Genomic DNA, 22,939 nt, shown 5'->3' with positions numbered 1-22,939 from the left:
TGGAGTCCTGCATCCAGTTCTGGGCTCCCCACTTCAAGAAAGAAGAGGAACTACAGGAGAGAGTCCAGCAGAGGGCTACGAGGATGATGAGGGGACTGAAGCATCTCTCCTATGAGGAGAGGCTGAGGGAGCTGAGCTTGTTCAGCCTGAAGAAGAGAAGGCTCCGAGGGGACCTACTAAATGCTTACAAATATCTGAAGGCTGGGTGTCAGGAGGATGGGGCCAGACTCTTTTTCAGTAGAGCCCAGCAACAGGACAACGGGCACAAGCTGAAGCATAGGAAGTTCCGTCTGAACATGAGGAAGAACTTCTTCCCTCTGAGGGTGACGGAGCACTGGAACAGGCTGCCTAGGCAGGTTGTGGAGTCTCCTTCTCTGGAGATATTCAAGACCCACCTGGACACGGTCCTGTGCAGCCTGCTGTAGGTGACCCTGCTTCGGCAGGAGGGTTGGACTAGATGACCCACAGAGGTCCCTTCCAACCCCTACCATTCTGTGATTCTGTGCAACGCACGTACCCACACAACCTAGCAGACTAAAGAGGCGTCAGTGAGGAGGGGGTGACAGAGCCAGGGCCTTCAGGCAACACAAAGGGCAAGAGGGAGACCTGCATTCACTGAGTTCAGTCTTACAGCACCTGACCAAGGAAACAGTGTTCGCTGCTGGTGGGACTGCCTACGGCATTCAAGCTTATAAGTGACATTCCTTTCCTGCGATAGCATTTTTAATATATATTTCTGATCTAAAGCATACTGAGAAGACTTTTAAGGCAAGAAAAGGCTAACCAGGCAACAAAGGTGATCTTATTTATTCTAGGGTGTGACAGAGCATCTTAATTCTGCATGTATTAGCTTCCCTAATGAGGAAATGGATCATTATCAGTACGGTATCATTATAAAAATGCATATAACTCTGACATCTTGATTCTAGTTGGTGATTTCTGCTGTGTTCCTAGGTAATTAGCTGTGAGTCCCTTCCTGGCTGGAAACATTTAATGTTAGACCTGAGATACCAAACACAGCACAGTGGTTTGCTTGAGTCCATCTCCAGTTCTCATTTCTTTCTGTAAATAGAAAACATTTGGCAAAAAAAAGTCTTTCAAGCCATGTCAGGTTTTGATTTTGTTTTTATTTGTGGCACTAACAGACATCAATATTTTACAATATATAATATATAGTCACATTAAACGCAGATGGCTAAATATTCTCGTGCCTTCAACATTACACAGCTATACATTTTAAATTTCAGCTCCAAAACAAAAGAATCTGCCACCACTCCGGTCTGTGATTATAAAAATGTACATATACAAACGTCCTCTTCTTCAGTTTCATTACAATGTAGCAAATGTGAAAAAGCATTTTCATTTGTCCTTTTTAAATTAATCAATTTAACGAAATATTTTCAAAATATGTACAACAACAACTACCAAAGTAGTTAACAGCTGAAAAAGATGCTGCTATAAATACTCGCGAGACAACGTACAACAGCCAGACGAACTGGAAACAAAGGGCCAGCTTACGCAGGACCTGAACAAGAGATGACAAAAGTCCTGGTTACTGATATAAACCACCTTCGCTTCATTTTGCAGTGCAGGAATGAACTCTGAATGTTGGACCTCTACGCATACTCTGAATCTTCTTTATAACCTTCACAATCTGTTGCAAATAGAGATTCTTTAAGGTGTCTCAATATTTTTAAAGTGCCATGAATGTTACTAGGGTTCAGTAGATCTCTGCTTATTAGCATTCTATACATCATACCCCATAAGTAACTTTTCAGCAGACACTGTCTCACTTGCATTACTGATTGCGTGCTTTCTCAGAGCTCCGCCAGAGATACAAAGTTCATCTAATTTTAAGAACCAATTACTTCAGCATATGACAATTTAGGTCCTTCATAATGTACAAAAACTTTCTTCTTGTGATTGTTTTTTATAGATCTTTATCCTGTTTTTCACCCTCATTGCTTACAGTCCTTTTCCAAATCAAGAAAGAAGCAAGTAAATAGTCTGAAATAGTCACATACTTCTACCAACTTGAAACGAATATTATTTTTCAGATAGCTAGCAAAGCCTTTTAATTTTGCCCATAAACACAATTAAGTATTAACACAGGACTGCATAGTGTTTATATTCTTATTAACCTGCCAACAAGAAGAGTTTATTGGCAACCTTAAATATTCAGAGGCAAAACACAATTCCTTGGCACGGAAGCTTTACAGCAGAGCAACGTATTTTCCCCTTAGAACCATTATGCAGGAACACACAGAAAATTAACTACAACTTATTTTGGCTTGTAGACAGGAGAATAAACTAAACTTCTGGATGTTTTTTGCCACTTCAGACCTTGAATGATGACTATGGGTGCATGCGGGGTTAGATTTTCCAATTACTTGTTCCTTATACATGATTCAAACGAGCAGAGGGACCTATAACAAAGAAAAGCACATGATCATTCAAGATATTTTTAAACCTCCAAGTGTTGACACTGTTAAGCAAACATTCTCCTGTGGGGCTGTTTTCAAGCCTAAGTCTCTTCATCAGCTCCTTGAGACTACTTGAAGCTTATGTGCTTTTTTCTAGCTATATCAGTTGTTCCAATGAAAGGTGTTATCCTTCCCTAAAACCCTCACACCTCACACATCCTTAGATATTAGGGCTGCAATTCAGTGATTACTGGAACATAGGTGATTTATTTTTCTGTGAACTTCCTTCATTTTGTGGAATGAAGAGAAACCCTGGCTGCAAGTATGCAATATCTGACAGTCAAAATCTGTTCAGTACTGGTGAGCTGTCACTGGTCATAAAAATCAATTGATGAGTACTTTGCTTCCTGATTAAATGAAGGAAGTTCCCGAAGGCTTTCATTCAGGAAAATACTTAAACAAATGCTTATCTTCCCTCCTAGTCCTCAGGTCATCTAAGCATATGCTTAATTTTAAATACATATGCTAGGGTGCTCTTCCAAAATCAAAGTTACTGATTCTATTAAGGTCACCACAAAAGCTAAACAGGAACAATGTATTTGATCAAGTCTAAACCATCCATTTTGGCTTTAGTATCCATGTAAGAAGCTTTGCTCTTAGGTAACAAAATACGTCACGGTACAAATTATAAGCAAGGTGAAGAGTTCAAATTAAATTTTATCTTTCAATTCAAATAGAGTAACAGCATGCAAACAACTGCCTCTCACTGTGCATGGGAACTAGAATCACTTTACAGGTTCATTTGACTACCTGTATATCAAGCTCGGCCAACCTTTTAGTGGGGCCTCCTGCCCCAATTCTAGCACACTAATGCCAACATCCGCTGCAGCTTTGAGTCTGTAATCTCCACCAGTGCACCCACGGACACTGATGATAAGAAACAGTATTTCTTCATTCACAATTATATATCTCTGATTACGTGAGATGAATAGTCTGCTGCTTGACATAAAGGTATGGAACTAGGCCATGCTTCCTAGAAGATACTCAACGTGCCATAATTCAGATTGATGCACTACTTCCTGGCAACCGACTTCAAATTATCCCAGCGTATACCAGGGACTCATTGTAATGGGTGCAGCAATTACCTTACCTGGCTCCTTTGATTGCCAACAGAATGATACGCTGCACGTATCAAGAGTTCATACGACTAAATGCCGATGCCAAATACTGGCATGAACACTTGTGGATACTGTGATGGAGCCAAATTAATTTTTAAAATCGCAGTGAGTAAACAGAAAAGGCTGCTTGGATGCAGCGGCAATCTTTACTGGAAAACGTGTGAAATTTGTAGAATCTCTCTTGCATGTACCGTTAAAGAGTGGTCTACAGCAATCATTTTACCACGACCAAAAGCCTGTTCTTCAGATATACCACTTGCCTTGCCCACCTTGTGCAGGTACATTCCCCTGCAATATTTCTACCAAATCCCTGGGTACAACTCTACCTAAAATGAGTAGATGGGATATAAGCTAAGGCAGCTTCTATAGCTTCTCTTTGTTGGGTAAGATTTTCAATCCTGCATGGGCTTGTGCTGAACTATACCTACAGCTAGAGATCTAATGGGTTATTTGCATGTGTAGTTACGGTTTTTTCCACAGATAATCATGGTAAAACCCAAGGCAACTTACACAGACACAAAAATACACATGCAATGATATAAAGAATTTCAGAAATCTAGCTAGGTTATTTTCCATTCTCTGAGACAGACATTAAAAACTAAACATAAGGATTTTACGTATGTGAAATGGTGACAAAAGTTGCTTGATACAATTTAAGGAAAACACTAGTTCACTTTTAACACCAGAAGCTCAAACAGTACAGCTCTATGACCTGAGTTTTGCTCACCAGAATTAGGCAAAATTTGGTCTCTGATCAGCTGTTTATTTCCTAGCTCAACCGATCCTCCTTTGTGTGGGAGGCAGACTGCATGGCTGGGAAGCAGGCTCCTCGCTAGTGAGAGACATTCGTTTCTCAAGACAACGAACCACCAAAGGCCCCAGGTCAGCCATCCTGGTTGGTGACTTTACTTGACGCCGTCTCCCTGACTTACTGTTGTACTCTGGACGTGTTAAACACCTGCCAGGTTCCTCAACAGACCATTTTGATAACTGAAGAAGAATTTTATTTCCTGCACGTTGTTGGGTCTTTTCCAGTTTGGTAAGTTCATCCCCCTCCAATAACATGTCTGCGCCTCCGCTCCCTGTGGGTAGGATCTGTCGTCTAACCACTTTCTGGCAGGTCTCTGAACTGCACTGCACTGGGCATGAACCATTTTACTGAGCAGGCCCAACTGGGCTTGGCACCCACAAGAATTTTCCTTCGGGAGTCTGTGGACAGCAATAGCGTGCAATAAAACAGAAGCCACTTCTTCAAAACAAAGTATGATTTATTTGCCAAAGCAGGCAGAGTACTCCAAGAAATGGACGAAAGAACAGCCAGGAGACCCATGCACAAACTGTCTTACCTATCCTTGGCATTTCCCTCAAGTACCTATTTTTGCCCTGGTTTGTTTGGGGTGACCCAATTACAGCCTGTGTGGTGCAGACCCTGACTCTCAGCAAGGCAGGGGCAGCCTGCAGCAATTTCTCTCCTCCCTTCCTGCACAGTGGATCTTATAACCTTAAAGTTCATGACTTTAGCAAACAGCTGTGTAACCAGGGGTGGAGTGGAGGAGTTGCCTTTTCACAGATATTAATAGAGCTCAAATGTTTGTTGGGATGCTTCTTATCTAGGCAATTAGTTGCTTTTTACGTTTGGTTCCCTTGACAGCCCCGTTTGATTGACTTCCATTGCAAATAACCCCTCATAAATAAGCACAAACCGAACCACACGTAACTAAGCAATGCAGATTCTTCCCAGTTCCCCACAATATTAGCTAAGTAAATGACTTCACTGTCAGAAGCCCTTGTCCCAGAAAACTTTGAGCAGACATTGGAAGAGAAACAGATGCGATCACAGAACTGAACTACCTACTCTACTGTCTAGTTGCTGCAAGAAAAATCCTCTAGAAAGCAAAGCCAAAAATGGCTTCATGCTCACACCTTCAAATCACGACATCATAGATCTTTGACAGAGGAGGCAAAACAAAGAAAGACGTTTGCTTCAAGCCCTGGCAAAAAAACCACCTGCCAGCCACTGTCTGCAAAAAACTCAGTGTTCCTTGGAGACACGCTCTTCAGCTGTAAAAGAAGAAAACCCTGATACGCAGCTATCATGTATTCTCCTCTACGGGTTCAGATTTTGCTGTCACAAGTTGTCCAGCTGCAGGGAAGGATCAGAATTTGGCTCTCATTTAATGCAGCAAGCTAGAAGAGATCTGAATGTGCACTGGATAGAAAGCCTTTGAGAAATCTGACAACATTTTTACTTTTATCAGTTATCAAGGGCATAAGATCTCAGATGTCAAAGTGATATGATGTCTTTGGCATATACAAGACTTAGCTTGCATATCCAATATCTTACAAGGACAGCGCAGTAACAAGAAAAGCATACTGTGCCTTGGACAAACCACTGCTCTCTTTTATGTTTATAAAAGATCTATATAATAAGAGATGTACTCTTCCGTCATTTCAATGTCAAAACTACCAAAAATTACTCTGTCTTGAAAATGAAGAAAGACAGGCACAGTATTTAGCAGAATACACCAGTATATCCAGCTCAATTTCATGGCCTGCACTGGCTATCCAACTGTTTTGAAATAAATTCCCAAGGATATGGCAAAGACTTATTTTAATGAGTAGAGCTATGGGTCCCCTCAGAGACTTCTCGAAGAGTAACGCAGATGGAAGAACAAAGAATTTGGAAAGATCTAGAAAACAACTGCATGAAGTATTCTTGAATGTCCAAATCCCATTTCTTCTGTAAATTGGTGAAGTAGGGAAACAAAGGCCTGATCTGGAGAATTATTTCTTCATAATCTGTATTCTTAGAATCATAGAATATCTCAAGTTGGAAGGGACCCATCAGGTTCATTAAGTCCAACTCCCTGCTCCTTGCAGGACTGCCTAGAATTAAACCATATGACTAAGCATCGTCCAGACGTTCCTCGAACTCTGACAGGCTTGGTGCCATGACCACTTCCCTGGGGAGCCTGTTCCAGTGACCAACCATCCTCTCAGTGAAGGAACCTTTCCCTAATGTCCAATCTGATGTTCCCCTGAAGCAGCTTCATTCCATTTCCTCGGGTCCTGTCGCCGGTCACCAGAGAGAGGAGATCAGTGCCTCACCCTCCGCTGCCCTCCTTGAGGAAGGTGTAGACTGCGATGAGGTCACCCCTCAGCCTTCTCTTCTCCAAGCCAAACAAGCCAGGTGACCTCAGCCACTCCTCATATTAGTATGCATAATACAGATGTATTTTTCCACATGCAAAATAACTGCACACCCAGATTTCTGTTTGTATGCTGATGTAAAGTTCCCTGAAAGACTGATTTGTTTGTGCCTTTTGTATGATTCTGTGGAATTTCTGGTTTATCGGAAACAAGATGTTTTTGTCTGCTTTTAATGTTAAAATTTGATTGCAGTTTTTAAATTATTTTGAACAGGACAAGAAAGCAGGGTTAAAGCATATTTACACATCTATGGTTGGCATCAGCTAAATCATGTGTTGGGGAAAACTACATCTGCTTTTGTACATTCCCTAAAGTCCTTGGATCAAAGTCTATTCTCGGATACTGCAGTGTAATATTGGGATGACCCCAGTAAGGCAAACTGATCTGCTTCTCTTTACCAAGAAATGCAGTGTAACTCGAGTTTAGGAAGAACAAATCTTGATCAAAAAGGTAAGTGAACTTACTCCCAAAATCGCACCTGGGCAACTAAGCATTTAGCCATATGGCAGCTGACTGACCCACAGCTGACCACAGAAGTGACACACACGTCACCAATTAATAAAGTTCAGGCAAACATTAAAACAACACCACAGTTTTACCAACAGCTCTCAGCAGTGTAAGTGTTGGTCTAGGACAAACTACTGAAATGATGAGAGAACACTTCTAAATATGCTTCAGGGTCTCATATCTGATGTTCCTTAGATTCACCTTGTCTAAAGGATATCCAGTATTACCTCCAATTCGCAAGAATGAAAAGGGCATGAAAATGCTTTCTGAAATGGTATTCGTGCTCTTCATGTTCTCTTTAAAAAAAAACTATTGACTATTCATATGATACTATTCATATACTTGCAGGCATGTTTTAGTCTTAACAGTATGTATTAATAGCTGTTCAAAGGTTTGAAATACACTCCTGATCTTCGATTCAGTTAGAGAAAACAGTGCATGTACCTTCTTCTAACTGCAGAAAGAAATGTGTGGCTAGAACAGCTTATAAATGGCTCTCAAAGCACAGCAAGCGTAGGTCATTTCATGCGCAATAAAATATAAAAGTACATTTACCTTTCTTAACTTTGCTGCTCCAGCACCAGAGCGAATGGCCTCCATTAGGGCTTGCCTTGCCTCCCCAGGGCTACCTGTAGCCGCGGCAGAGGACTTGGGAGCTGCTGCTGACAGCTGAGTGGGAGGTGGTGGTGGCGGCGGCTGGGCAAGAGCAGATGGGATACACAGCTGCCTTTCCTGAGGGTCTTCTGCCTTCTGCAAGGACAGTTCTGCATTCCTAAAACTCTGCAGCTCTTGGGAGGCCAACGAGGAGATCTGCTCATGATGCAGTTGAAAGGAGATAATTAATACCAAGCATGGTTAAAATGTAATTATCTGACATTTGATGCACTTTCAGTACCCCCTCTGATTTCAGTTTGCTTAAATCATCTAAAACACGTAGAACTTTTGTTTGCTCATGGGGCTGAACATCTGTTACTGCTCATTCACATCACTCAGCTGGGCTCATTACCAGCATCAAGGATCTGGCATTAACTCTGTCTCAGAAACTCTATCTTTATTTACTGTGAGCTCCAGCATCCTGTAACTCTTCTTGGCATGTAAGGTAAGAGAGAGAATTGGACTTGGTATTCATTTAGGAACAACCACAAGGGTTCTGGAATCAGGCAGATATATAAAGGCTGCAGCAGCCACCCAGGAATCTCGCTACTTTTTGCAGCGTGGGCTGCACACACATAATCTCAGATGACAGGGAGGCTCTTCTACTCAGACATGGCTTCACTGAAGAAGATGCCCTTAAACCTAAAGTTTCCAGCCATACTAAAAAAATAAACAATAAAATAGGACACCAGAGAGAACTACGTGAAAACACCGAGAACAGAATCAATTGATTGCTCTTCCAAGAGCATTTCTGTGGAATTTCTGAAACTAAAATTTCTGCACGAATTACCAGCTTGGAAACTCCTCCTACTTTAAATGAATGCAGGGGGAGGATGCAATCTTTCAGACTAAGCTGGCTTTTCCGTCAACTGTCTCAACAAATACTTTTGCCGTTAACAACATTATTAGTAATAATCATGATGAATTGTTAGTAATTACAATGATTTGGCTATTATTAGGAAATGCAGTATCATGTGCCAAACCGGAGGTTTTAAAGCAGATCCATTAGCATTCCTTTTTCAGAGAAACTGAGGCACAAAACTTCTCTAGTGAAAAATGAAAGGATTACTCTCCCCTCAAATAATCCACATTCAGAGAGCTCCTATATTCTTTTCCTTCACTATACACACAAACAATATGTGGGAATAACGTCATGTCAGATAAAACATGAACATGTGAGATAACATGACAGGGACAGCCCTTTCATCATAGCACATCTGTATCTTGCCCTGTACACATACAAACATGGTGCTTTAACTAGCACAGGTGACATGGTGTGAAGAAGCCGCATACAGTTTCTAGGCAACTTTCTTTAACATGATGGCAAAAGCTTCTCTGCTAGAGGAAAGTATTCTAAAAAGTTTCTGTGATAATACACCACCACTTCATTGGCAGAGCCTCTTTTACACAAATTTACATTTATTCCCAATGAATGCAGAATGCAGTTAAGTATGTGTGAAGATGGCTGCTGCCTAGCACGTCCCACTCTCAGGCTCAGAGGAAGCTGTACCCTACCTGCAGCAAGGGCAGTAAGATATCTGAGGGATGAAGTAATTGCCTAACACAGGCAAGAGATTCTTTCTACCTAATGCCAGCTATCTGGATACGTGCTAACGGCCTGAGTCATTGCACGAGGGAAATGGGAACCTCCTTGCCAAATACACATCCTTGGCTGGAGTAGTGAACTGAGTGAAAACTAAGGCTAGAATAATGCAGGTTTTGGCTATGAGGAGAAAGAGATGCTTTAATGATTAGGTAAATCCTTCAGACCGAAGGAAGCATCCTGCTGTAGTGAAAGCTGATGTTCCATCAACATCAACTACTTGCATGCAACTTGCATGCACCAACTCATGTTAACAGATAAACAGCATGCATAAAGAAGCCCTAGTGTGTTTTCCGGTAACTGGGACTAGGTTCATATGGTAGGTAATGCAAATATATGAATCTAACTGCCTACTCCTAAAGTACAAAAAACCCCCACCTAAATGTGAAAATGATGAACATTTGATGTCTTCTATGCACACTCCCTGTAATTCATTTGGATTTCTATGTGTTTCTTTCTCAGCCAAGAGCACACCACCTGAAAGAGCGTTAAGTTTTACAGCAGAGGACAGGACTGGACCCGCTGTGCTATCTGTGTAAGTCAGATCTGGTCTTGTGTCATATTATTTCCCCCTCAACTTTTGTCTTCGCAGCACAATGTTTAGTTTGTGGCATATACGGGTTTATTCAAAACGCCCAGTAGGAAGAGACTGCACTTAAAAGATCACTTACCATCTTGATTTCTTACCTTTCTCAGCTTTGAGGTGCCGCTGTGGCCTCTAATTGCTGCTAGTAGGGCTGAGCGCTCATTCTCTGGCTCAGCATATGAGGGCTTCCTGTGACTGCCATTTAGTGCACTGTCCGAAACCTAGAATATGAAAAGAATAAAGCTCACATTGTTATTAGATATTTACTTAGAGACAGTTTGGAAACACTATTAAAAATATTTTTGGCACTTGTACCAGAATGCAAGCTATGGAGACTAATCAGCCTGTCTTCTTTCAGGCCTGCTTTTACAACCCTTACTCACACTGAACGACGAAGATAACGTGTAGATAGTAACGCTGTACTTACAGATGCAGTCTCATATCCCCCGAGCATGAAGTCAGTGGCGAAACAGCATCATCTAGTATTACAAAATGCAGTTTTCTTTCATTGCAGGTATTTACAGCTTTTCAGCATACTGTGTGTTCCTGTTTTTACATAACACACTGAAATGCGGGGTCAGCTCTTAAGCTAACCTCAGTCACCTCTGCTTTATGCTGCACCTCTGCACCCTCTGCCTCTTCTGTGCAGCAGCAGTAGTGTTGCACAATATACAGGATCTGCAGAACAAGCATTGGCTTGGTCTGTATTTTGCCATGATGAATTTTTCAAATGCCTTGTGTACTCCAGCTCACCAGCAACTCTACCAGTTACAAAACCTCTCGTGTCTGACAGGGTGAGTACAGGGCTCTGCAGTCTGAACAAGCTAAACGAAGTCTCCACTTTACCTTTCTGAGTTTCTCCTTTCCCCCTCCTGTTTGAATGGCTTCCATGAGGGCACTGTGCAGTGATGTGTCTTTTGGAATTGGTTTTTGGACAACAGGTTTGAACTTCTTCTTTGGTCCAAAGATATTGGTCTGCGCGTTAACATCCAGTTCACTACTAGCATTAATATCCAAATCATCAGGTTTCTCCTCCTGTTCTGACTCTGCGTTTGCTGCTGCACCATTTAGCTCGGGTGAAGCTTTAAGTGAACTAACTTGTACACCATTAGCAGGAGGCCATCTAGTGATTCGCAAAGATGAGCTGAAAGAGGATGGGACTCCTTGGAGATCAGGAGACTTGAGAGATGAGGCTGAATTAGTATGGGTCAAAGTCTCACATTTCTGGTCAAAGAAAAGACGCATCTTTTTCTCTGCTATGCTTTGTCTGCTGTTTAAACCATGATCATCTTCTGCACTGTTGTTATCCCTTGAAGAGGATTTAGTAAGTGGGACACTGGCATTCTTTTTATAGAAACTCACAGGAGCTGCTTGATTTGGTGCCCTGATGTTAACTACTTTGTTTTCCACGCCAGAATTATCACCAGGTGTAAACCTGTGGGATGCTTTTTGACTGCAAGTAAAAATACTTGAAAGTGTTTCTCTAGTTTCTGCTGATTCTGTTTCCACAGGGCTATCTTTGGCCACAATAATACATCTTTTTGGTGAAACTTCTGCTTTGTTTTTAACCTCTCCTGTCCTGTGCTTATTTTCATCTTTCTCATGATATTCCATAGAGTCAGACTTAAAGGTAGTTACATTGATGTGTCTTGCAATGGCAGAGGCAACATACTGACTTGAAGTTCTCCTGTGTGGCTTTAGAAATGGAAGCTCCAGCTTGTCCTTATTAATGGTTGGGGCCACTAATGGTATTGCCTGAGACTGCGTAAATGGAAGAGGTGGTTTGGTCCTTTCATTCTCAGACAGTCTTTCAGCTACCTGGGTAGTAACAGTTTGTGGTCCTACAGGTTTTGGAGCTGCAAGACAGACAGGTTTTTGTTCATGTTTTATAGTAAAAGGCTTAGAGTTTGTGGTGACTGCTGACTTTTTAGGAAGATGCTCGGCAGAGTCATCACTTTGCTTTTCCATAGAACTTGACCTCCAGAATGCCTTCACTTTCCCAAGATGAATTTCCTCACTTTCATCAGTAGAAGTAGCTGGTATGTGCTTACTGACACCAGTGTTTGGGCCTATAAGGTTGCCTAGTTCATCTATCTTAATGGCACCAGTGGAAAGTGAAACTCCTCTATCAAACTGTTTAACTTCAGGTTTTGGAGGGACAACTTTAAAGGTTGTCAAACCCATTTTAGGTTCATAGCTTGTCCCTGTATTCTGGGCCCGATGACACCATGTGGGTGTTGCTGGGGCTTCTTCTACTTCAATTTTTTTTGCTGGCGGCCATTTGATTTCTAATTCTGACTTACTTTTCTTCAGAGATCTTTCCCTGTTACTACATTCATTAAATGGATTTATCTTCTCTTTTGCTGCACTGATTTCAGCTGTGGCCTTGGAGTGAGATGGAGTCAGCTTAGATTTATATTCGTCAGACTTCACACCATGTTTGGGGGGGGGTTCCAGTCTTAAGTTCTTTTCACTTCTTTTTTCAAAGCAGGATGTGAGAGATTCAAACATATCTCTCCTCTGTTCCACAGGCAAGTGACTGAATTCATTTACAGATGGTTGCTGGTGTATTAGGTCTTTGGATATGCATACAGCTCCACCATCTGTGTGTCCCTTATGAAAGGAGGCTGCATTGTTGTTTTTATTTGTAAAGTTTCCTGTACTAACAGAGTCAGCTGAGATATTTTGTGAAACTGTTGTCTCTGTCGCGTGACTTCCAGCTGAGTTAGAGGTGCTAACGTCTGGAGCATCATCTATGACTGTTACTGGAACAGAAATCGTAACATCTTGGGCAGCCTCAACTTTTCTTATACGTGGGCTCAACACTTCATTGATGTGCTCAGGGTCAGAGTTACTTATACCATCGGCTGCTGCAAAATACAGATACAACATTACATAGGCAATATGACTTTAAATTACACAAACAGCCAGTACAAGCTTAAGCAGATGAGATATTTTAGTTACACTAAAACTAGCAGGAATATATTCATGCCTGTACTACAAAAAAGGAGAGATCTGGGTCCTTTTTATTGTCTGGTTGCTGATTAGGATCAGCCAAATATTCCTGCAGTCGTCCTGCTTCAGCCAGTGGGAAACATACAAATGCAGCTGAAAGCAGAATTTAATCTATTGTTCATACCTTATCTTTGACTAACTTCTCTCACTGATAAACATTTCACCACATGACTCCAAAGGAGAAACATTTCTGAGAAACAGCGAGCAACTCCAAATTATGTTTCCCAGACCTGGTTAGTAATAACAGCCCAGCTGAAGGATTTCCTTGAGCAAGCAAACAAAGAAACAGTACTTGTATTTTTTCTCTGTTCTTCTTTCATTACCAGTGACTCCAGAAGCCTCATTGTGCAAGAAGCTTAACTCTCCTCTCATATTTGCTGGTATAAATCAAGGGTTACAACACAGAAGCTAAGGAATTGCAGTGTTAGAGAACTCACAGAAATTAAATCAGAACTGAGTCCACTGCAGAAGTACTGAAATAAAGATGGGAAGTTTAAAAAAAGTATTGAATATCATTTGGTGAGAAACCATTAATAGAGAAATACTTTCATACACAGTAGGAAAAAGAAGAGAACAATATGACATTTTATCTCTTCCCACTGTTTCAAGTTTTTATATTTTAAATACATCTGTTAATGCAGAGAAGGCATTGGCTACAAAAATGTCCCGCCCTTCTCCACTTCATTATGATAAAATACAAAACAGAGGTATTGTTCATTAAACACAGCTAAATTCACAACTGATTTAGCTTCACTGAAGCCAATGAAATGATACCAAATTGGCCTACAAAATATGTCCATAAATTGCTGATCATCTCTTTTTGGTACCAGGCATCAAAATACAATGACAATCTGATAAGCAGCTTGAAAAAAATTCAAGTGTGGGTCTATAAAGAGCGGCTGCCCCAGAAGCAGAGGGAGAGCAGCCACTTTGGGTTGACCACTTTCCACCTTAGACTTGTAAGTTGTTCCCAGTGATCTTAGTGAGAAATGTGCAGATGTCTCAGAGTACAGTTTGACTCTGCATCTCCTGGCTATGCCTCTCTCTCTTGTACTTTAGAGTTTACACACTTGCTACCTTCTAAATCTTCATCCAGGTCATCCAAAGTCTGCTGGAGTTGTGCAGCTATGAATACATCCTCATTCTCACGCTCAGTCAAAGCCATTTCTTCTTCTTCTTTCCTGCTAGATGAAAGAGGAGAAAGCGGTTGGGTCTCCTCCTTTTTTTGCTTTGCACTGTTGCTCTAAAATACATTCTCATTTCAGTCCCTTTGGTTCCACTGGGTTCTGAAACTCATTCCCCAAAGTATGAAAAACGTGCAGCCTCAGCGACACACACCGCCACACCGACTCGTTCACATCTACGCAGGATCTCTGTATGCATACTCAGTGTGCTGGTGATCAGAAGATTAGGATTAATAAAGCCTGTTGCAAAGAAATGGTCTGGCTTCACCGTGAAGTAGGCATTTCAGCTGGGATGCAGAAAAGCAGCATATGCCAAGGCAAAGGTTTTGCACATCCATATCATTTTAAAGCAGACCACTAGCCATCCTGTGCATCCCGTGTGCCAATATATCTGCACCATAATTAAATAAAAGTTGCATGGCAATGAAAATTAAATACAGCTAAGTACTGTTAGACGATCACTCTGAGGGGAGGGAGGAAATGAGGAAAGGGAAACGAATCCCTTGAGAGCTGTTTCTAATGAAACATATCAAGGGGCCTGATTCTGGCAGAAAATAACTCCTTGTTTTTTGATGAAGTTGTACAATGATCTAAAGCAAGTCTGAAATCAGGATGAGTGCCAAGTGATGTCTTGGCTTATTAAAAGTAAAAAAGAAGACGAAACTAAGAAAAATCTTAAAAAAAACGTAACTAAACTTCAAAAAATACGCATGGCAACCTGTTACACAACAGATCTTCTATTACTAGTAAGAAAAATCTTAACCAGAAGAGCTTTCTTATCTAAATCACTGGAGCTAGGATTTCACATTGGGCAATTCATTTTTTCCAGCTACCTGTTCCTCACCTGAATTTAAGACACTGTCATCTGTGACACTGTGTCTAAGTTTTGCCCTTGTGATTAGCTGATTGAAAAAATAATTTTCCATTCCAGCCACACCTAAACTGGCTCAGGTCGGGTGAAGCAGATTTGTCCTTTTCAAGATCAAACCCTTAATAGAATAGATACATTATTTTTTTGGTAGTTTACCGAACACTGCCTGAAAAATGCCATTTTTGTGCTGTCCTTTAAGATAATGCTCTGAATAAAAATTTGGGGATGTTTCCTGACGTTGATTTATTAAGACTAACAACGTAGCTTCCTTTTTTTGCTATTTTATTATTTGTTTTTCCCCTTGCTCACACCAGGAGCAACTGAAAGCACGTATTGAAGCACGAAGTATTTTCTTTTGTTTTGATTTATTTATTTATTTATGTAGCATTCACCTCTCTCTATGTCTTTTGTAGTAGTCCTGGAGCATGATTCTTCTACTTGCACCTAAACTGTCTTGCACTTACACAGCTGACTTCATGTATGTGGGATCAACGAAAACAGCACAACACACCTGCAAGGAAGCCTTCCAAAACTTTTTTCATGTACACATCCTTGTGTATCTGAACATACGGATGAGATAAATTCAAGATGGCAAGGCTACATATGTGTCTAAGTGGTTTCCAAAACTGGAATCTACGACAGAAATCTGTACTGGTTGTTTGAATACAGAGGAAGAGACATGAAGAGACACAGTGCTCTGTGACTGGAATACAATTTCTGCCAACTTTTGCCACTGACCCGATCTTTGACAGGCCCTGAACATCCCCAGAAGCCAATGTGAACCGATGATGCTCAGGCTCAGCATCCACACTGGTAAACTCAGTCAAATTCTCCAGCGGAGGCAACTGGTCCTCTAGGACTGCAACCCTACTGTATCCTGAAGCGCACACACACAAACCAATGAGATTACTCATCTGAGCAATCTGAGAAAAAGATGTAAATTTATAGCAGCATTCAGACTGGGAGAAAAGACTAGCAAACAAAACTCTGCACTTGAAGGTGGCAGACAGCATGAACTGACTGAATTTCATATTGGTTTTGCAGTGGAAAGTTTTACAAAATTAGTAAAAAATACTTGCTCTCCTCTGAGTGTGTTTTAAAACAACTTATTTGCAAACTCAGAGAGAGCATTTTCGATGGGAGAATCATTCAGACTGTGCACCAGCTAAGCAACAGGTCTATCCAGTGTGGAGGGCAAATATTGCTTTCCTCTTTACAAAGCTGGTCTTGTGTTGTACACAGCTGGAAGCAAGTTACCGACACACGTTGAGACGCTCTGTGAAAAAATTGTTTCCAAAACCTTGGAAGAAAAATATGTAAATTTGTATATACTAGAGCATGAGACCTGATTTCACGAAGGTCATGCCAGCTCACCACCTTTTTGGTACCTGATTGTATCTTTGTGTCTCTTGCCTGACTGTTACACAATACACCCAAAATCTGTATTACTAAGGTTGTCCGTGCTGGGCTTTCTCTAGGAAATAAAAGGAACTATTGGCTTGAGAATTTTATGGGTAATTCATCTAGGAAAACATATTTGGGACTGGAACAGGGATTCCTGGGCTCCAAACATGCAGTGTAGGTCCACGGCACTGACCAGCTCTTATCTCACGTCAATCAACGGGAATCTTTCAATGACTCCTTACAGCAAAATTATCGTCTCCTTGATGGGCACACCAGTCACAGAGGTCTCTTTCATTATCCTCTGTGCACTTATGCAGTGACTGTACATAATTTGCCTCCCAATCTCTGCTTCAGTCTCCTTATCTAGTCCACTGGGACAATAACATCCAACTCAGATTCTTTCTGAAGGAATGAGAACAATGCAGTGAAAATAAAAGGATTCTTATTTGCTCTTAGAGGGAGCTTCAGAAAAAGCAGATCTTTTCTTTTGCATTTCCAGATTCCTAAAAGAGCTATTGTTCAATTCATCTCCAAACTTACCTACAAAGCAAGTCAGAAGGTACAGATTAATCACAGGACTCTTCTTAAAATTCTGAGCATCGGGAATTCGAAATGTGATACGTGTTTTGTGAGGTGAAGCTCTGGTAGTTTCAGGTAGCTCACGATTTATAAAGATGCCTAAGAAGACTTTCTCACAACAGTATTTGGGAAAGGAAAACAAAAAGGCCTCTAATTTTTTTTTTGCTTATAGCCTTCCTCCCTTCTAACTCTATACACTTTTCTTTTGTTGTCAGCTCTGTTTTGGACAGAATCCAAGAAAAATATGAGTTTTTCCGATACCATGTTTTACATACTGGATAAACATTACCAGTGGTATTTTCTCACACACACTTTTTTGACTTGGGGAAGAACTTGATAACATTTAGATGGCCTTCCTGGTAAAACGTGAGGCACTAAAAATACAGCACTGGTGAGCATTTAGCCCAAGCTCGAGATGGCAAACGGGCATGGTTCCTGGAAGCCTGTGCACTGATTACTTACGTAGATTAGCAGAGATTTGTGCAAAAGCACAGAACAGAGCAAAGTGACTACTGAACTACAGCCTGTAGTGTTCCACTGAGCTCAGGCTACAACACATAATTACTCCTCGGCAGTCATTTGCGCAGTTGGAGGCAAAATGAAACTTACAGCAGCATTTCATCAAATCAGTGCCATGGGAGATGGATATTTATGAGAAAGTTTACATTCTAAGTAAGAGAGAAACTTCTCTGATAAACCTAGCTGGAAATGCTGCATTAAAAAGAACCACTAACCAGTAGTAAGACTATGGATTTGCAATGACAGGAGCTGCCATTTTGTTACAGTTAGAGCAGCTTTACCTGGGGGTCTGCAAATGATGAAGCTGACCCACGTGTCTTCGAGCACTTCTCAGGAGTTCTGGTAAGCCTCACACATGCTACCACAGGTAGAGACCACAACTCCCACCGTAACTATCTAAATACAACACAGACCCATGTAAACTGCAGAGAAGGGACTGAGGAAGAGATTCAGTTACCTAAACTCAGGCACTTGGTGCCATCTGAAACACTGGAGGACACGCAACACATCTGTCTGGGGCTGGCAGACATAATATGGAAGATAGAGAGACCCACGTCCTGCTGGAGTAGCAGCAGGCAAGACGAATGGCAGTAGACATCTCTCAGGTTAACTGAATGCGACCTGAAAAGTCTCACTCATGTTGCACTACGTTTGCCATATCAAAAGACTTGAGAACATGGCTCCTGTGAATTTGTTACTAGTTGGGAAGGGAAGACAGAGCCATTGCAAACACCAGAGTGAAATCCAGACAGGCACACGGCGCAGCAGCACATGTAGGGATGCAGTGACCGCTGTGAGGCAGCTCAATGGACATTGAGAGCATTCAGCTTCTTAGGCAGCTAACAGGGACTGACCAACATGGAAAGCTGATATGGTTACTCCAGAGTGAGCTTTGGAGCATCTGGGCTCCTTTTCCAGCTCTGATCGTCTTCTCAGTCTGATACTGAGGAACTACATTAACCCATCTGTAGGTATCCAAATTTGTCCTCTTCCAAATGAATCCGCAATCTTCTCATCTTACACAAATGCTGGAAAGAGCAATGCTTCTACCTCAGGTATATATCAAGGTGGGTGTTAAAGAAGAGACTGTTGCTGAACGATTTTAACTTGTAGAAACTATGGCTGAACCTTTTTGAATACAACTTTCCATTCAACCAGGGCAGAAAGATGGCATTAAGTAAACTCAAGGTGTTTATATACTTGTGTTTGTGAGCGATTCAGAAAAGTACTCTTCAAAAGCAGAGGTAACTATGTTCCAGGGTAATTGACTGTTTACAAAATGGACTGTTCTTCCATTCTTTGCATTACTTTGGCTAGATGACATTTTTCTGTTTCCTTCCAAGGAAGGAATATAATAGCTGCAGGAGAGCAGCTAGTGCAAGTGATGGTCTTTCTGGCGACCTAAGCCATGACCTGACCAGCCACATTTTCCATTTCTGCTGCCTCCTGTGAACCTGAGCATGAAGTTTTAATGTTTGACTGACCAAAGCCTGTCAAGATGCAAAATCTGTAGACTGAACAACCTACTTGGGACTGGTTAGGTCACAAGGTCACCACCTGTCTTTGATGCAGGATTTCTGAAATTGTAGGCAACTAGGAAAGGAAAAAGCACAATGGTCATATGCTGTTGAATGCCAGATAACCTTGCTTTTTTTGTTCTTCAATGAGCAATAAAAAAGAAGCTGCACATACTTTTTGAGAGCAAGCTACAGATATAATTCCCATTCCAAATTTTTTAGTTTGTGTTCTGTTCCTAGTTCTGTGGATCTGCATCAAACTTACAAAGACCTTCAGACTGCATTTGTATCTGTGCTAAATAAAAATCATCAGAGATTGAATTAAACTATTTTGCAATCCTAGAACACACAGGTCCAGTAGTGCCTTCACATATAACACCACCCAACTAAAAATAAGAACTTGCAAATATAGATAAGGAGGAAAACGAAGTAATTTTTCAGCAGCAGCTGGGTTTATGGCCCTTTTACAGTACTCCTCCATGGTTACTGGTCAAAAACCTAAATAGAATGCAAATAAAAACGCTTTTGCTTAGTATCATTTTGTGTTTTAGTGCTAGAAATCTCTAAGCTTGTTACATATCAGGGTGATTTAAGCTTCCAGAGTCCGCCGGAATATGTCAGTTCCAGGGTCCTGCTGCATAGGCAGCAGCTTGCAGTTGCTATACAGCTGGAAGCATGCCCCGGCTCCCCCTCCTCGCCTGGGCCTCTGGCAACAGCTTCTCCACAGGAAAGCCCGCAGGCAGACACCATTGCCAGAAACAGTCAGGATAGTGGACTAGCACAATTTAAATCTTAATATAGCCACATCAGCTGTGCAATGTAACATCGCAAGTTAAAAGATCGCATAGTGAGGTTAAATAACTTCTCCCAGTTTACACAGAAAAATAAGAAACAGAGCAAGGACCAGAGTCTTTCTCTCCTGGAAGCCAGCTCTATACATTTAGCAATCCAAGCTGCTCCCCAACGTGTAAAATATTCTACAGCTCCAAAGTATACAGCTTTTTTCCAGAGGATGAGTTTAACAGAAAGGCTAATCCAGATTCTTGCTCTGTAATGACTGTGAGTATCTATGACTTAACCATAACATCATTAGTATCTTCCCTCCATGAAGGTCTGCCAGCAAAAAAGTGTGTAGAGAGTATCCAAATTTAAAGATCTTTCTGCAACAAGGGGAAAGGAAAAGACAGAGACAAGCAAGGAAATTAGCAAAACTACGTAAGAAGCAGAGGCTTGCAAATCGGTCAGACATCTGGGTCTTAATTAAGTAATTTTTAATCCCTGAAGCTCTCCCTGTCACTTCAACCCTTTCTCTACCTTCCTCGCCCTTAAAACTACATCTATGTTTTCAAAAAAGTAACATGCATGCCTACCCAGCTAAAATAAAACCTATCCTATAGAGAAACAACTGAAGCAAACTTTCTGAGATTTCTCAGAGATAGTTACAAGTGACATGTAATTATGTAGAACGTGTTTGTGCACAGAGGTATATATGATACATACATACACTGCTATTTTTCATTACAGTTTTTTCTCTTTCCTTCCTGCCTGCCTTCTGCCACTCACAATTATATTTTTACTTCCTCTGACCAGCTTCATTGATGAATTCTCTCCAGCTACCAACTTCTCTTTCCCTCCTGTCCTTCCCAAGTGGAATACAAAAACTTGTAACATTTGAATTGGCTGAAAATTAAGCAGAACAAGTTCATCCATCCTTATCCTTTCAAGCTTTTGTTTTAAACTAACCCATCAAAACCCTAACAGTTATGTAGCAAACAGTGATTATTTCTCAGGTTGGTAACGAAGAGGACTCTTCTCCTCCCAGTAGCTTCAGCTACCCCAACCAGAGTTAAAGGTAACAAATTCTCCCAAGAGAAAGGGAGGAAATGGGATTATCTCTGTCCAGATCCACAGCATGAACCCATCTCAGGAGGGTTGCCCACCCAATGCCCTCCACTAGCTGTACATGAAAAAATATTCCTCTCTCATGGCTACGGAAACAGAAACCCAAGAGATGGGAAAACCCCTTTCAGACTTTTGGAAGGTGTTTCATCTTTTTGTCCCAGACAAGTCTGTATTTATCTAGCTTTATAACTGTCAAGTTCCTTTTACATTTCAAAGTACTTTTATTTTTTAAATATTTAAATACATTTAAAACATTTCCAAAATTTAAAATAAGTTTTCTATTTTAAAGTGTTTTTCCTGTTCTTAGAGAGGCTGATAGAACCACTCACTCTTAAGCCCCCTTTTAAAACCCTGATTTCAATTGCTAACAACTTGGAGAAATTACACATCTTTGCTAGGTGGCAGTCCAAATGTGACAATTTATATCATGCCCATGATCATTTTATTTCCGCCAAAATAACTAAATGTTTTCCAAGAACAGAGTTTAGAGGAAACGGAGAGCAGCATTCTGATACATGAAATGCTATTTAATGCTCAGTCCTCTGGAAAAAAAGGGGTCCTGTGTGGTCTAACTGGTCACTAGTCTGCCTTGACTCTCTGCGCATCAGCTCTCCTCCTCTAAAACAGGATAGTGCCACCTTTTCATCTCACGTGACTACTGTGCAGAGAAATAAATTAAAGTCTGCATGCTCCATGGATACTAGTGTGATGAGTAAGACAAAAAGAGCAAAAGGAAATTAAATAGTCCTGTCTCCAGAAGAGAATTTGAACCGAGAGTGAACAGTGGTATACCTGCTTTACTAATTGGGCTCTCAAACTTAGAAAGACACTAGAACAAAATAGACTATCATCACTTTAACTAGAGACTTTATCATACTGCACAAAAGGGGGGGGGGAATTAAGGTTAAAGGGGGGAATCTAAGGTTATAATGCTAACTTTGAGCGCGTGACCTGGTATTCCTAGTAATATTACTTTAACATATTTTTTAATGTGTAATTATTTATAAAGCTCCAGACAGTAGGTGTGCATGATGCTTTACAGGCATATAAAATTGACTGATCCCTGCCCCTAGGAGCTTGTGTGATGACACCATACACAGGATGGGAAAGGAGGGGGTATGGGAGGACAGAGTTGCAACACTGTGAGATCATGAGATGTACTTACTGCAACATAAGCAACATTTCAGCTTCTCTGTGGTTTTCTTGTTACTCATTTAACACTATATATTAAAATTTGGTGAACAGATACATAACACAAAGAAATCAACCATAAGGAAGGATATGAAGAAAGAGAACTATGTAGTACAGTGTTCAGTCAGCAGTTAATATTAAAACATTCAGAGCCAAACGTTGCATGTAGTCAATTATTTATACGGGGTTAGCCCTTGGCACCTCCAGCTGAGGTCTGGATTCCACTCCACCAGGCACTGTGCAAACACATCATGAGATATGATAGCTGCATTCTGTTTTTTACTGTAAAAAAAAAGTCAGTGGTTGAAGAAGTTATCACAGGTGGAGAGACAGAGATGTTTTAACAGGTTAGAGGCAGAGCCAAGAGCAGAACTAGAGTGTTCTGACATTTGATTTGATATTCTGTGTGCTAATTAATACATATATTTGGATTAAGATTGCTTGAACAAGAATGATAAAACAAACCAAAAAAGAGCACACTTGCAAGTTGTTCCCACCCATCGACTGGAAAACAAAACCATGGACGAAAGACCCCAGTTTGCAAGAACTGGAATCCGGGGACCTTCTTTTAGACGTTTTTGTTTCTGTGCTCTGGG

At 41.1% G+C, this 22,939-nt stretch overlaps 1 protein-coding gene across 6 annotated transcripts in view; it reads right to left on the bottom strand.

Annotated features, from left to right (window-relative positions):
* Positions 1-1,113: 1,113 nt before the first annotated feature.
* The window catches only part of COBL (cordon-bleu WH2 repeat protein), a 161,366-nt gene continuing 139,540 nt past the window's right edge, over positions 1,114-22,939 (bottom strand). For 5 of the 6 annotated variants that reach the window (XM_075416744.1, XM_075416749.1, XM_075416748.1 and 2 more), the window contains 5 exons: positions 14,254-14,360; positions 11,008-13,031; positions 10,263-10,382; positions 7,874-8,128; positions 1,114-2,426 (listed from right to left, as the gene is read on the bottom strand). In XM_075416744.1, the coding sequence (XP_075272859.1) occupies positions 2,409-2,426; positions 7,874-8,128; positions 10,263-10,382; positions 11,008-13,031; positions 14,254-14,360 (2,524 nt within the window). In that variant the 3' untranslated portion in view covers positions 1,114-2,408. The remainder of the gene's footprint in view (positions 2,427-7,873; positions 8,129-10,262; positions 10,383-11,007; positions 13,032-14,253; positions 14,361-22,939) is intronic. The other variant, XM_075416745.1, reaches the window with a different exon arrangement.

The sequence above is a fragment of the Opisthocomus hoazin genome, chromosome 3 (genome assembly GCF_030867145.1).
Source record: "Opisthocomus hoazin isolate bOpiHoa1 chromosome 3, bOpiHoa1.hap1, whole genome shotgun sequence".
Taxonomy (NCBI): domain Eukaryota; kingdom Metazoa; phylum Chordata; class Aves; order Opisthocomiformes; family Opisthocomidae; genus Opisthocomus; species Opisthocomus hoazin.
This window is presented reverse-complemented; position numbering and strand designations above follow the sequence as displayed.